We start from the raw sequence: 15,025 nt of genomic DNA, 5'->3' as shown, positions 1-15,025 counted from the left end.
ACCCCACCCACCCCCCAGCCCCTGCCTCTCCCTGCCAACTCTGCCTCAACTCTGCCCACACGCCGAAGGGGGGGCCCAAAGGGATGCCGCCGTTTCTTCACAGCAGGGGGCCGGTTTTTTCTGGACCCCGACCTCCATCTGAGCCTGGGAGAGGAAACCTTTCTTTGGCTCAGGTGGCTGGGCTTGGAGGAGGAAAATTCCCACTAGTCAGGAATCCAGTTGGCTGGGCGGAGTCCAGTTTGGAAAGTTACAGATGCAGTTGGCCAGAGTTGGCCGTTTCCCACGTGTACCCTCTCCGCGGTATGCAGACCGGACTCCAGCTTAAACAGGGCCTGGGAGGTGTGGAATATTTTTCTGTGGAAGCCTTAGTCTGTGTGGTACTGTGAAAAGAACTATTTGTACACTCCTCCTTTTCACCGTTTCTGTGTTCTCTTTGTGGCACAATAGAGTTGAATGCTGCATAGCCCCGCTCACAGTGAAATGTTTTCCGCGTCCCGTGTCGGAAGGCGGCTTGCTTCTGGACAGGCCGACACCCATTATTTTCTGTGAACCGGCCTCAGGACAGATGCTCTTATTATGGGGTTCCCCCACCGAGGGGAGAGAAACCTTCCCGTCACACAAGGATTTCTTACTCTCTGCTGCAAGATTTCAGCTCACAACACCTGCCACTGCCTTTCAGCTACCGGCATATTTCTGTAGGGAGGGACATTCACCTCATCCGTGTCATAACTCAAGGCAGAGAGAGTGACTGGTGCTTAGAACTGAACATCTTGGTTTGACAGGAATGCTCGGTACTCCCCCCTAGACCCCCGTCACGGGGCTGCCTTGCCCCTGGTGCCCCCCAGGTGCCCCCTTACGACCTCAACGCTTAGAAAGGTGCAGCTTGATTGGGGGGTGGGGGGTGGTGCAGGGGAAGGGTCAGATTTTAAAAATCAAAGCTTAGCTCTACCCTTATTCGCACCCCCGCTCTTCCTCTTGGTGGTTCGGTGCAGCTCTTCCACCGGGAAGCAGGGGTTCCTCAGCACCCCTCTCGGCTGGTGTCCAGCAAGACCAGTGTCAGTTTCCACAATTCTTAACACCACCCAACTGATTTGCTTTTCAAGTCATTCAGTTTTTGTTTTGGGGGCCACACCCGGAGGTGCTCAGGGGTTACTCCTGGGGACCCTATATGGGTGGCAGGGATCAAACCCATGCTGGCCGCATGCAAGGCAAATGCCCCATCTGCTGTACTACCGCTCCTGACCCTACCCCAAGTCATTTCTTCCCAGGACTTAACTGTGCTGCACTGCTTGAGGAACTGTGAGTGGCTTGCCTCCCTTTTTTGTTGTTTTTGAGGCCACACCCACCCGTGTTTAGGGCTTACTCCTGGCTCTGCACTCAGGGATCACTCCTGGTTAGGCTGGGAAGGGTAGGGTTCGGCGGCATAGTGGGGATCAAACTGCGTCGGCCAGGAGCAAGGCGAGTGCCTCACCACCCGCTATACTATTACTCTGGCCCCTGCCTACAATATTGGTTAAAATCAGGTCTGTGTAAGGGATCAGGTTAAATCTCTGTCCTAAATGACATGACACCTCCCAACAGTGAGGCCACCTTTCCCGGGCCCTGGGTGCTGGTCTTTTCATCTCTCCACACAGGAACACGCTGGTCCCCTCATGGGCCACTGGGCAGTGACAGGCTTCCTTCTTAACCTGGTAACTCAGATTCAGTGATCCTTGGAGTTTCCCCAGATGCCACAGAAGTGCTACCAGAGGTAGGAGTGAATTCAGCTGACTTAGACATGGAATCAAGGGGCTGGAGTGATAGCACAATGGGTAGGGTGTTTGCCTTGCACACTACCGACCTGGGTTTAATTCCCAGCATCCCATATGGTCCCCCAAACACTGCTAGGAGTAATTCCTGAGTGCAGAGTGCAGAGCCAGGAGTAACCCCTCAGTACCACCGGGTCTGATCCAAAAAGCAAACTATATAGAAAGATATATATATATATATAGAATATATATATGGAATCAAACCAGTCTGACCCTGCCCAAGTAGACAAAAGGCACAAGTTCTCTGCCCCCTTTCATCAGGACCGTGGTCTGGTTAGACAAGAACCTTGAACTCTGTACTTGCCTAGTTGGACAGTAGGGATGGCTGAGGCGCACAGGGGCCTCCCACCGGGCCAGCACCCCTGTGGACAGATGGTGCTTTTCCCTTGCCGAGGCCCTCAGAGGAGTAAGTTCAGGCCCTGTTCCTATCCACAACAGTCTGGGGCACTGCTCGGCTGGGTGGGTTTCAGACAGAGGCTTTGGATGAACAACTCCAGAGCCCGTGGACTCCAGTGCCTAAACCCATTCAGCACAACCTAGAGCTGTAACTTTTCATTTTTTTCTTCTGAAAGGCTTCTGGGGGGTTGTGAACCCCCCCCCCCCCCCCCAAGCATGCCCAGCGCTCTAGCAGAGAAAGTGCTGATTGGAATCGCCCCTTGTTGACTGGCGGTCCTGGCACTTAGGGTAAATTCGGCCTCTCAAAGCCACGCTCAGACCCCCCAGCTGGGCATCCTGGAGAGAGCTGTTCCCCAGGCCCGGGCTCCACCGCCACTTTTCCCCTTCAAGTTTGCTTGTCCAGTCTCCGCCCGCCCACAAGACCTCCTGACTCAGTGGCTGTCGTGAATATTCTTGATCCTCTTACGTACTTCACAAGTCCCTCTGACTTGCATCTGATCTCCGGCAGAGCCAGCTTCACACCCTGTCGCTTTTCACTTTTCCCTTCTACGCAGGCAAGTGAGAGGACACACAAGGATTTTATTTGACACAACCATCCCTGGGGAACATCAACAGAGCACCCAAAATGGTGGCCTTGCTTTCTGCCTTCACTTGTTGGGTTTGGTTGAGAGACACGTCAGCTGTGCTCAGGATTTACTCCTGGCAGACCTGGGGAACCAGATGGGGTGCTGGCGCTGGCCGTGTGTGGGGACCTTACCCACTGTGCCACCTCCCGCCCCAGCTTCACATTCCTTCTGAATACATTTTGGTGATTGCAGCACACTGGAATCCTTGAGTTGTTTGGGGTTTTTTCTAATACATGTTAGCAGCTGCAGCCCCTCCCAACCGTGGTCATTTAAGGGCAGACTCTGGCTGGCGTCTGGTCAGTCCCACTCGCTCTCTTGACCCAAGCACCCAGCAGTGGTGCCATCTCCAGCTGTCGTGGTTTCTTAGATTGCTCCCAGGTGTTTGAGGCGGGCAGGAGATGCATCAGGTACTTAAAGGCATGGTTTTCGAGTGTTCAGTGTGCGTGTGTGTGCACACACACACACAAGGGGGGAGGAGTGCTTCAGATGCCTCAGGTGCCATCTCAGAATTAACCATAACTACACATGAGTGTCCAAGTTCCTGAATCTCTTCATGCTGAGTACATGCTTCCCACAGAATTCTCACTGGGCATTCTTAGCCAATACCCCATCATTAACCTTTTAAGATGCTTTTTGTTGTTGTTGCTGCCCCTGCAGAAGAATCAAGTTAAATCTGCATCCACCAGACAACCTGGGAGGGACTTTTACTTTATCCTCACCCACCTCCCTAACATCCAGCGCCCAGAGCAGCCCAAGAACTCTCCGGATTAAAAATGCAACTTGTGGGGCAGGCCAGAGTGAAAATACAATGGGGAGGGTGTTTGCCTGGCAGGCAGTAGATCCCTGGCATCTCTTATGGTCCCTCCATGTACAGCCAGGAGTAACCCCAGAGCATTACCGGGTGTGACCCAAAAAGCCAAAACAAAAAAAAAAAAAAATGCAACCTGACTATATGAACCAAGACTTGAAAAGAAGTTGTATGTGAAACTCCAGCCTTCCATCAGGTGATGAGTTGGTGTCTTTCACAGAGGGGCTGGTCACTGAAACACACTCCTGGTTCTGTGGAACAGATGACTGAGTGCACCCATGCGTGCTTCCACTTGGGCACAGAACAAAGGGGGGGTGAGGAGGTTGTGCAGTACATTTCAGTTTCAGCCCACTCCATGCTCACCTCCGCAGCGACAGGTCCGACACAGGCTCCAAAGACTGCGGGTCCCCCAGTACCAGGACATCATTGCCAGGAAGGGTAGTTTAATCTTGGTGTTTTTAGCCCATTGCGGCCTAATCACGATTACGATTGTGTAACTCCCTCAAAAGGTTTATGAAATGCTGAGCCTGCCTCAGGTTTCATAGACGTGTTTGTACACTAAGAATTCTGCAGCAGAATATTTTTAAACATTCGCAGTTTTTTTTGTAAGCTATATTTTTGTATATTTAATTGCTATTTTAAAATTGTAATGCATTTTTGGCTAATTACTTGTTTTAAGAACAAACCATGCATGTAATTGACTTAAACAACTGTAAATAAAAGGCAGATTCTGAAAACTTCGTGTGGCACATGGACCCTCAGCTTCGGGGGACCGGTGGACCCCTAGCCCTTGCTGGCGTTCACATAGCAGAAGCTGGCCGTCAAGGTGTGGCCTTGGCCAGGAGGGGCTGGTCTGAGGGGACTGGCAGGGGGAGATAGAGGAGCCGAGAGCTGTCCCTGCCATGGTATGAGTGCAAATGGCGAGCTGGGTGTCCACCACGTCCTGGCCTGGGGTTCAGAGGGGAAGGTGACAGGAGCCCTAACCTTCTGACCATTCCCAGGCCTGGAAACACCAGCCTTCCAGCCTGGTCCCCAGTTGGCCCCCCTGGCCACGCCCCTTTGCATCCCATAGCCTGGGGAAACTGCTCCTCTCCCGCTCATGTTCACGCAACCGTTCTGGCCTCTTAAACCAACTCTTGATACAAGGACCTGGGAAGCCCTCGCCACCCCCTTTCGCCCCTCGCAACTGTTTCCCAGCCGAACCCTTTTTGCCCCATCTCCCCCTCTACCCTGGCACTGGCTGCACCACCACCTAAGCTTACTAATCTACATGCACACCACCGTGACCTTTCACCTCCAACTCGCATACCAGCCACAGGGCACAAAATGGAGCGTCCAAAATGCCACCTCCCCAACAAGCCCCAAGGCTTCACAGGACCACATGCACTTACCACACCTCACCTCACTACTGACCATGAGGTACGTCAGGATCCCCCGCCCCACTGCCTGACATGGGACAGGGCTTAGCCCAGGGGGTGGCCACAGCGGTGACTGCAGAGTTGACAAAGCAGCGCCCAAGCTGGATGAGTGGCAGGAAGCTTCAGAGTGGCAGGAGTTCACGGGCCAGGCAGTGGACAGGTTTGGACCACACACACTCAGCACAAGTGGAGAAGGGAAGGCAGGTGTTGCTGGAGCCAGAGCTCAGAGGCAAGAGCTGGGCCCAGCATCCTGCACTGAAAATCAGTCCCAACCAAGAGCAGCAGAGGGAGAAGTTGGGCAGAGCCTGGGAGCAGGCAAGGACTAACGGTCCTTGGGGAGGAATCGGCTGGCAGAGACCAGGAGCCGGGGAAGGAGCGGCAAAAGCAAGAGCCCTGCAGTACTGGGAGTGAAGGCTGGAAGGGAGGGCTCGGCAGTCCTTCAAGTGACATGCCACGGCCACAGCACCGAGTAAGAAGACTGGATGCGACCCACCAGAAACGGGGACGCGCACAAAGACCTGGGAGGCAGCTCACGGGAAGACACTGGGAAGAGGCGGCCAGGGAGGGGGAAGCCCCTGGAGGAGGACTGCATGACCTGGGAAAGCACGACCCAGCTCCGTGTTCGTCTCCACAGGAAGCAGCTGGCTCCCCCTGGTCTGCCTCCTCCAAAGACCTCTGCCCCAGGGGTGGCCTGAGGGAGGCAAGCTTGAGTGTTGGCACAAGCTTTCGTGGCCATGAGGTGGAAGGTGGGGCGAGTGTAAAGCCCACCTGAGGGCAGAGGGATGAACCAGAGCATCTAATGCCCAGAAGCAGCGCCAGGGTCTGCAGCACTGAGTCACTATCAAACGCCAATCACCACCCCCCTGCCCCCAGCCCCCTCCAGCTCTGCAGTCGGGGTAGGTCAGGAACACCCCCAACCCAGGGCTGCAGCGGCCCCACAGGGCCTCTCGGTTGCTTCGCCTCAGCCCACAGCGGGCATGGATCTCTGCTGCCCCCAAGGGGACGGACACTGTGTTGCACAGAGCACAGGATGGGGGGGCTCCTGGCATAGCCCACCCACCATCCCGTGTGGTCGCCCAGCTGTACTCTACCTAAGGCCCACCCGGAGGTCCCAGAGCTTTGGGGGTTCCTTTCCGTGCAAAAGCGGAGTTATACTGCCCTTTATTGCCTTCAACAATGGTGCAGAAACCAAACATACAAAATTAAGATACAAAGTTTGCTCCATCTTCAGGACAGGTTTTCTAAATTATCTGCACAGCAGAAACAGAATGTTCCCAGCCAGAGCCTGGGATGGCACTCAAGCAGCGGAGCACAGGTCTGGGTCCCACTGCACCCCTGTGCCCCCTCCAGCACTGCGGGGTGTGACCCTGATGTCCCCCTCCCAGCACCACCAGCCAGGTCACAGCCTTGAGTAGACCCCACAATTATTTTTAATCTTAAACGTCAGTCACTATCAAAACCTCTCTCCAGCCACCTTCTGAGTCTGATGCCAGCTCCCCCAGCATCTGCCCACCAGGCGGCTGGAAACCAGGGCAAGGAGAAACCCTTGGCTCCCCAAGGCCTGGTCAGTGGGCAATCCAAAGTCCTCCATTCCCACCATCCTGAATGAATATCCAGATCTTCCCTGCAAAGATGTGGGCTCCAGGCCACGTGGCGCCTGGCACAGTCTGCTGGCTTTCTTGACTAGCAGACTGGACTCACTTCCCTCAGGCCCAGCCTGGGTTCCCTGGAGGCAGCTGCGTACTGCAGATCTCTCCCTCCCCACGCTTACTACTGGGCAAAGACACCCAGAGTTGACCGACTGCCTGCCAGTTCCTCACCAGAGTTCAATGGCAGAAAGTTAGCCTGTCTGGTGACGTCTGCAGAACCTTGAAATAAAACCTGTTTCACGGTACACCAAGACTACATACAGCAGAGTGAATGCACAGAGGCTCTCCAAGGCCATATTGACAACATTGCGCTTTAGATTGTAACACATAGCGGCTTGCTTTACATAGAGCAAGTTCAAACACGACACAGCCAACACAGAACAGCTCCCCTGAAGGGACTCCGGTGAGTGATGCTGAATTTCGGGAAGCAGCAGCATTAAGGAGGCCACACTCGGAGGCGACCCACACGTGGCAAATCCCCACTGCTACGGCAAGGCCACTAGGGTTTTGTTTTGTTCTTTCCTTGCTGGATTACTACTTCAGACTGAAATTTTTTAAGAATTTATCTTGATGACTTAGAAAAATACACTTGTCCTTTCTTGCTTTGATTCAGGTAGTACACAATCAAAAAAATGAAGTCTCTTAAAAAAAAAAAAAAGTCCACAGATCCCAGTGTGGAAGGTTCCAGGAAACCTGCCTCAGTAACGATCAGGGCATCTTCAGCAGTTCAAGAAGTGCTCCAACAGCTCCAAAATAACCCTGGGGGGAAAACAAACAAACAGTAAGCAACTTCCCATGGACATCAGTACTGTGCGCGCAATTCCTCGGTTTCAGCCACTGGCCTGGATTCTTGAGTCCCACTTCCTAAGCCCTGTGCTGCTGAGTCCAAGGCCTGCCCGGGAGCGGCTCCAAGGAGGAAGAAGGAGTGAAGAGGGGTAGCACAGTCATCAGGCAGGGAGCGTCCTGACTCAAGGACCTCTGCAAGAGATGGCACCTGGGATGGCACCTGGGCTGTGCCCTGGGCAGTGGAGATGAGGCCTGGAGCACTTGGGGGATCGGTATCGAGTGCAGTGAAGCAGGACAAGCCAGGGCAACCACAGGAGCTCCCGAGGGTCTCCTGGGCGAGGCTGGGACAGACACAAGAGTCTGCCCCAGACATGAGAGCAGACAGCAGAGGAGGGTCCGGTGAGACCACCCCTGAGAACTGGTAAGCTCTGAGCTAATCCTTAAGCCCCACCAGACACGGAGAGAGGAGGGAGGCTTCCCACATACATGCGAGACCCAGGTGCCATACGCAGCACACACCGAAAGCACAAGGATGCTGAAACAGTGGCCAAGGTGGGGGACAGCAGTGTCCTCAGGCAACATGCGACGGGGCCCACACCAGAGGTGCCTGAGGGGCACACAGAGGCTGGAGTGAGTGAGGACAGCTCCAGAAGAAATTGTGCGCAAGGATGACCAAGAACCAAGACACGGTTGGCAATAACCAAAATAAAACTTGTTTGTTTTTGAGCTACACCTCACTATGCTCAAAGCTGACTCCTGGCTCTGTGCTCAAGGATCAACACCTGGTGGTGAACCAGGCAGAACCATAAGATGCCAGGGATCAAACCCAGGTTGGTGGTGTACAAGGCAAGCACCCTATCCACTGTACTATCTCTCTGGGCCCCCCGAAAAAAAGCTTCTTAAATACTAAGTATAACGGGCAACATGACAAAGCCCACACTGGCACAGAATGCCAGAGCCCGCAAGTCTCAATGCCCAATCAAGGCCCAATGGATGAAATCAGGAATGAAATGCTTTAGGAGAAAGGATATGATACTGGAAAGTCGTCCAATACTTGTTTATGAACTCTGAAGCATGTACTAAGTCCTTTTTTTTTTTAAACTTTTTTGGGTTTGGGGTCACATCTGGCTATGCCCAGAGATGACAGAGTGCCAGAGACTGAACCTGGGTTGGCTCTGTGCAAGGCAAGAGTCCTCATCCCTGTGCCATCTCTCTAGTTCTTAGAAGTCTCTCTAAGTAGGGCCGGGGAGATAGTACAGCCACTCTGATATGGCTGGATCCCCAGCACCGCATAGGGCCCTCAGTACCACAGGGCCCAAACACTGAACTGCTGGCCAGTGATTAGAAAATGGGCAGGAGGGGCCTCTGGGCCATCTGAGGACCACCTGGGTGCCTCAAAAGCATTTTTAATTAAAAAAAAATCCTCTGAATATTATTCATAACTAAGGTTCAGTCAATTTCCTAGTAAAGGCTACTCCAAGAATGCTGAACAGAGACTGATCCTCAATCTCCCCTTCCACTCCATGTCTTGGTTTTCAAAAGTGGACACACCAAGTTGCAGGGCCTGAAACTGAGGGATGGGTGACAGCTCCACAAGACTCAGCAAAGCTCCAAGTCCCCAGACAGTCAAGGTGTTCATTAAATCCACACTGTGGCTTTCTGGATATATGCTTTATTTCCTAGCAAAAGAAATGAACCATTCCCATGAGTTCCGCTGAAGACAGAATTTACTACTGAGTAAAAGACAGAGAAAGGCTGTTATAGATGTGAGAACAGTAAAGAATCAGAGGGCCAAGGGAGAGCGCTCAGCCTTGAACTTCCTGTGTATTCTGGAGGCCAAGAACTGATCCTTACCTCAGCATGGCTCCCAAAGCACCACATTAGAGCATCCTAGATAATCACCAGATGTGGCCCACCACACCCCCACAAGCCTCTGAACTAACAGAAAAAGAAAAGCTTGAGAACAATCCATGAGAGACTTTTGCAATAGCTCTAGGAGGAGGGGATGGATACTTGTTTTAGAACCACACCTGGCTGTGCTCAGGGCTTACTCCTGGGCTCTATGCTCTGGTGGTACGTAGGGGATCATACTCTGCCCCAAATCGAATCTAGATGGGCAACATGCAAGACAAGCGCCCTCACTGCTATACTATCTCTGCAGCCATTCTCAGTGTGTAGGCAGGAGAGTATTTCAAATCTCAGAACCTAAAATAAACTTCCACCATGCACCAATAGCACAAACAGACCAGCAATGCTAGCCAAAGGGGAAAGTAAAGTGTGAGCAATAAAGAACAAACTGTAAAAGTTACAACGAAGGTGGTCAAAGGCACAAACTTGCCGTTAAAAGGCAAAGAAGTACTGAGAATGTACAAACACCATCTATGTGATAACTACTGCTGACACTGCCTTGTTATACACAGGCAAGCATAAGGGAAGGTCCAGAGTTCTTGTCACAGAAGACATTCCTTTCTTTCTGCTTCACTGTCTCCTTTATGGGAAGATGCACCTTGGCTGAACTGACTGTGCAATCACTCTCCACACATAAACCACATGCACTGAGACACAAACTGAACTGACTGCAGTACAAGGCTCATATGTGTGAGAATCAGATTTGATCCCTACCCCACACTTAAAAAGAGAAGGGACTGGAGCAATAGCACGGTGGGTAAGGAAGGCGCTTGCTTTGCCTGTGTCTGACCCAGGTTCCGTCCCCAGCACCACCCAGGCACTTCCAGGAGTAATTTCTGTGCAGAGCCAGGAGAAGGTCCTAAGCATTGCCGCACAAACAAAAAAACAGAAAGAAAAGAAAGAAGAAAAAACTTGTGGAGCTGGAGAGGCAGCTCAGCAGGCAGGGTACCTGCCATGCACACAGGTGACCTGGGTTCAATTCCTGGTCCCCAAAGCACCACACCCTGAGCACAGAACCAGGAGAAGCCTTGAAAACACACACACACACACACACACACATATACACACAGCTTTTAAACATTACCATTAAGCCCTTGATTATGTGATTACATAAATTAGAAGAACTGCAGACCATTCACCTTGATCAAGTTCCAAAGCAGCGTGAATGGTTAAGGCCTGCATGAGAGTGACACAGCACAAGAAAGAAACCTGCTTACCTCGTGTTCCGAAAAAAGGGCTTTCAACTGGCCCTTGGACCAGTAATCCAAAGCGTATGCCAAAAGTCGCATGGCGATCGTATTGATTCTCAAGAAATTTCCAACAAATACCACCTGGTTAATGTTCTGAGCACATCAGAAAAAGGAAATTAGTTTTCAAGGTAATCTCTGTTCCCTCCTAAGAGCTATCCCCACAGCGCACATGTTGCCCAACTGAGCCAAAGCTACTGAAATCAGACCCAGCACAAAGAACATCAGAAAATAACACAAGAGAAAACAAATGAGATAAAAAACATTTGTGTTCAATATGACAATTACTATGAGGTAAACACTTACATGGTTAAAAACCCAATTCAAAATAAGTGACACAATGAGGCAAATTATCTAAATATATATAAAAAATTAAACCTCACTAATCAAAGAACTTAGATCTATTTAAAGTTAGTAAAACAACTGAAACTTCACCCACATTAGTCAAGTTGTAGAAAAACATTCACTCAGTCATTTACTGCTATTGGACTGTGGTGATATATATCAGTATTTATACTCTTTAGGTGAGAAATCACACTCCTTGGTAAGTCCCTTAACAATAAAATTCAAAGAGTAGTATTTAAATGCTTCTCTTTGAAGCAACCATCAGTAAACAACCAAATGCCAGCTTTATATGAACTACTTCTGATAGATTAAAAAAAAATTAAAATATATGGTCATGAATACTATTTAAATATTAGAAATTTTATGTACACCAATAAAATGTCTTTGGATAAGGCAAGAAAGGAAGCATGCAAAAAAAAAGAAAACAGCAATATTAAGATATTCTCTTGTCTAAATCTAATTATTGGATGCTGATGCAGCTTCTTTTTCGCTAAAACTGCAACAAATCCTTTGTACCTTTTGAGGCCCATGCCTAAACTACTAAGACAATGACTTTAATCCACACTGCGTCAACAGGGATAGGTGTCTAACGCTGCCCCGCCAGGCGCCCACTGGAAGGCCATTCTTGGTTCTTTCATAGCCCTGTACAATGCTGCTTGACCCGAATGCTACAAGGCAGCACTGTAAAGAAGCTGAAAGCACGAAGACAGCGCGCTGCAGTGGGGGGAGCAGGCGACCTTCCTCTGCCACTCGGTCTGCTCCCAGACTTCCTCTGGATTCCCTTCCCGGGGACTGAGGACTCGGCCGAGAGCCGGGGTACGATTCGGCATGGTTCACCACCTGTCACCACCACTCAAGAGTCCCCATGATCTGCAGGACACACTAAGCCTGCCTCCCTGCCTCTACTTCTCTACTGGGCCTCAGCAGCGTTTATCCTCGGTAGGAGAAAGAAACTCCACCCCGCGTGACTCCGTGACTCCATCGGTGCCGAGGGGAGACCAGCTGCACACAAGCAGGAGCCCACGAAGCGCAAGCCGGGTGTTGCGCAGCCCGAGAAATCCGAATCCCCTTACTTCGTTAAGGGCACACATTCTGGCTATGGAGCCAATGTTGTTGGTGATGGTGATCAAAGTAGCTCTGGCCAGGTCCTCTTTGCTGACCGCCTCCCGCTTCTCTTTGCTCATCATGTTTCCAAAGCTGTGATGGAGAGAAAAAAATCTCATTGCTTGAAGTCAGGAAACCCAGACCATAACAACTTGAATGTAACTTAGTAATGACAAAAGCAACTTTTCAGGCAACATTCTAAGTTTTCCAATTTTGATTACAAAGTAATAGCACCAGCTCAGAGACAAAAGTTCTTAACAGAGCCTTAAGGGTGAATTGTGAGCCAACAGCTAACTACCCCTATAATTTTCAAGAAATCTAACTTTGATATCTAACTTTGGGATCCTATCAAATCCAATGAAAGGCAACACTACCCCCTTTGGCAACAGAGAGCTCCAGAAAACCCCTCTATTCGCATCGGTCTCTGATAGCACAGCTGCTCAGCTCAATGGGTCCATTCACAAGCTGATAAAATGCTTCATGGGAAAAACACAAAGTGCAAAGATGACTGTCAAGAGTTGAGTGTTTCAGATTTTCCGAGAAGATAAAGTACCTCAAAGCACTTGATGGCAAGACTACGTTAGTAACAGTGACCAGAGCACACACCCAAACAGACACAGCAGTGATTACCAATGAGCAAATGTAGCAAACATAGGAAATAAAATCTACAGCACTAAGTGCCAAATATTAATGAATATTTGTATAATTAGTACATTTCCAATTATTAAAAACTGGGTGCCCCTGAAGCCAGAGCACTAGTACAGCAGGTAGAATGTCTGCTTTGCACGTGGCCTACTGGAGTTCAATTCTCAGCACCCCATAAGGTCCCCAAAGCACCAGAAGGAGTGATCCTTAGGCACAGTGCTCAAAGTCAGCCCTTGAGCATCACCAAAACCTAAGTACGTAAAACCAAAATAATAAATAGCAAGAATAAGTCACCTATATATGATACCACTTCTAGAAAGTGTCCAGAATAGGCATATGTATCTACAAAGATTGTCACTGTCCTCCCACTGTTCATCGATTTTGCTCGAGGGGGCCCAGTAACGTCTCCATTTTGAGAATTCTTGTTACTGTGTTTGGCATGTATAATATGTCACAGGTAGCTTGCCAGGCTTCGCTGTGCGGGCGAGATACTCTCGGTCACTTGCCGGGCTCTCCGAGAGGGGCAGAGGAATCGAACCCGGCTCAGCCAGGCTGGCTGCGTGCAAGGCAAACGCCCTACCGCTGTGCTAGCACGCAGCCAACATAGCCGACCCGAGTTCGATTCCTCCACCCCTCTCGGAGAGCCCGGCAAGCTACAGAGAGTATCTCCCCAGCACTGCAGAGCCTGGCAACTTGAATGTAACTTTGTAATGACAAACAGTGTCATATATGCCAAACACAGTAACAACAAAGTCTCCAATGGAGACTTTACTGGGCCTGCTCGAGCAAATCGATGATCAACGGGAGGGCCTTTACTTACTTATTACTTATCTACAAAGATAGAATAGGTGAGCGCTTAGCAGGGATCAGAGAGTGAGGAAGTGAAGTGATAGCTAAGAGATGCAAAGTAGCTTCTAAGATGTCAAAAATGTTCTGAAACTGGATTATGTTCTGTAAATATTCTAGAATCTAAGAAATCTCTAACTCCACAAGGTGACTTTATAGTATGTAATGTCTGAAATAAATGGAAGTCAAGTTCCAATATCTTATTTTTAATTTCTCAGACACATGTGCCCCCACCTTACCTTGAAGCCACAGCCCAGCCCGGCAGTCCGAACCTCTCATAGTCCCCTCCATAAATGTCTCGCACTAGCTTATCCACTTTGGTGCTATCTCCACGAGCCGCCATTTCAAGAGCCTCTTCAAAAGTGGTACAGCCAGTGAGAAGGCAGCAGAGACCAAAAAAAGTCCCTCCTCCAAGACTGCAGTAAAAACAAGATATTGTAACAGCGTTAAAAGCAGGAAGGAAATATTTACAAATTCAAAGCCATATTCTTGACCTGCACTTGCCTCAAGCCCGCCACGCAGAGGCCACCAAAAGGAAACAATTTTGTGAAAACAACAAGGTGCCCATAGACATGACAAAAATGTGCATTCATGGGGCCCCACCTCCTCCCCAAGTCCTTGCCACAGTTGTCCCCATGCAAGCAACCTATCACCCTCACTAATAACCACCTAACTTACCAAAATTTCTTCATGAAAGTGTTTTCCCCTCAACACTGAACCTTTCCTTCCAAGCCGGAGCACTGGAGCAGAGCACACACTGTGCATGCAGGAGGCCCGGGGTCCATCCCTCACACAGCATCTCCCCCAAGCATCGCCTGGAGTGACCCCTGCCCCCCAGTATACACGTGTGGTCCAAACTACAAAATAAATCAAAAGTATCCCCTTCATTTTATTAAAAGTTGTGTTTATCCCAATTCTCAACTTGTTTTTCCTCGTGATCTCTGATTCTGAAATCCAAACATATACTTTCTCAACTGCCACCTAAGCCTCCCTTGTATGAGTACCCTCCCCCATCCTTTTCCTACTTCTTGCACCGCAACATATAACTATCACACTGTACCCTAAGCTCCCTAGAGCATAATGCAGAAGAGATGCCTGCACTGCCATGTTCATTGCAGAACTAGCACAATAGCCAAAATCTGGAGCCACCCAAGTACCCAGGGACAGATGAAGAGGTAGAGAAACTGTGGTACATAGACACAATGGAATACTACTCAGCCATAAGAAAAGATGAAGTCATGCAATTTACTGCTACGTGGACAGATCTGGGGAGTGCCATGCTGAGTGAAGTTGGAGGGAGGACAGACATAGGATGATACTATATGCAGAATATAAAGAAACACAGCTGGGGAATAACAAATGCCCAAAGGCAAGAGAAATGAAGAGCAAAAGAATTAGTCTTCAGAAAGAAGACTGCCACTAGGGTGGGGGTGAGAGAA

The 15,025-nt window shown here is 50.0% G+C and overlaps 1 protein-coding gene across 1 annotated transcript in view; it reads right to left on the bottom strand.

Moving 5' to 3' along the window:
* Positions 1–6,835: 6,835 nt before the first annotated feature.
* PANK2 (pantothenate kinase 2) overlaps positions 6,836–15,025 on the bottom strand; it is a 28,537-nt gene continuing 20,347 nt past the window's right edge. Inside the window, exons 4-7 of the mRNA XM_056121914.1 lie at positions 13,826–14,002; positions 12,065–12,188; positions 10,617–10,742; positions 6,836–7,464 (exon numbers count right to left, since the gene is read on the bottom strand). Coding sequence (XP_055977889.1) covers positions 7,414–7,464; positions 10,617–10,742; positions 12,065–12,188; positions 13,826–14,002 — 478 coding nt within the window. The 3' untranslated portion in view covers positions 6,836–7,413. The remainder of the gene's footprint in view (positions 7,465–10,616; positions 10,743–12,064; positions 12,189–13,825; positions 14,003–15,025) is intronic.

This window comes from Sorex fumeus, unplaced genomic scaffold (assembly GCF_029834395.1).
Source record: "Sorex fumeus unplaced genomic scaffold, SorFum_2.1 ptg000044l, whole genome shotgun sequence".
NCBI lineage: Eukaryota > Metazoa > Chordata > Mammalia > Eulipotyphla > Soricidae > Sorex > Sorex fumeus.
The sequence above is the reverse complement of the archived record's forward strand: the minus strand, read 5'-3'. Positions and strand labels throughout refer to the sequence as shown.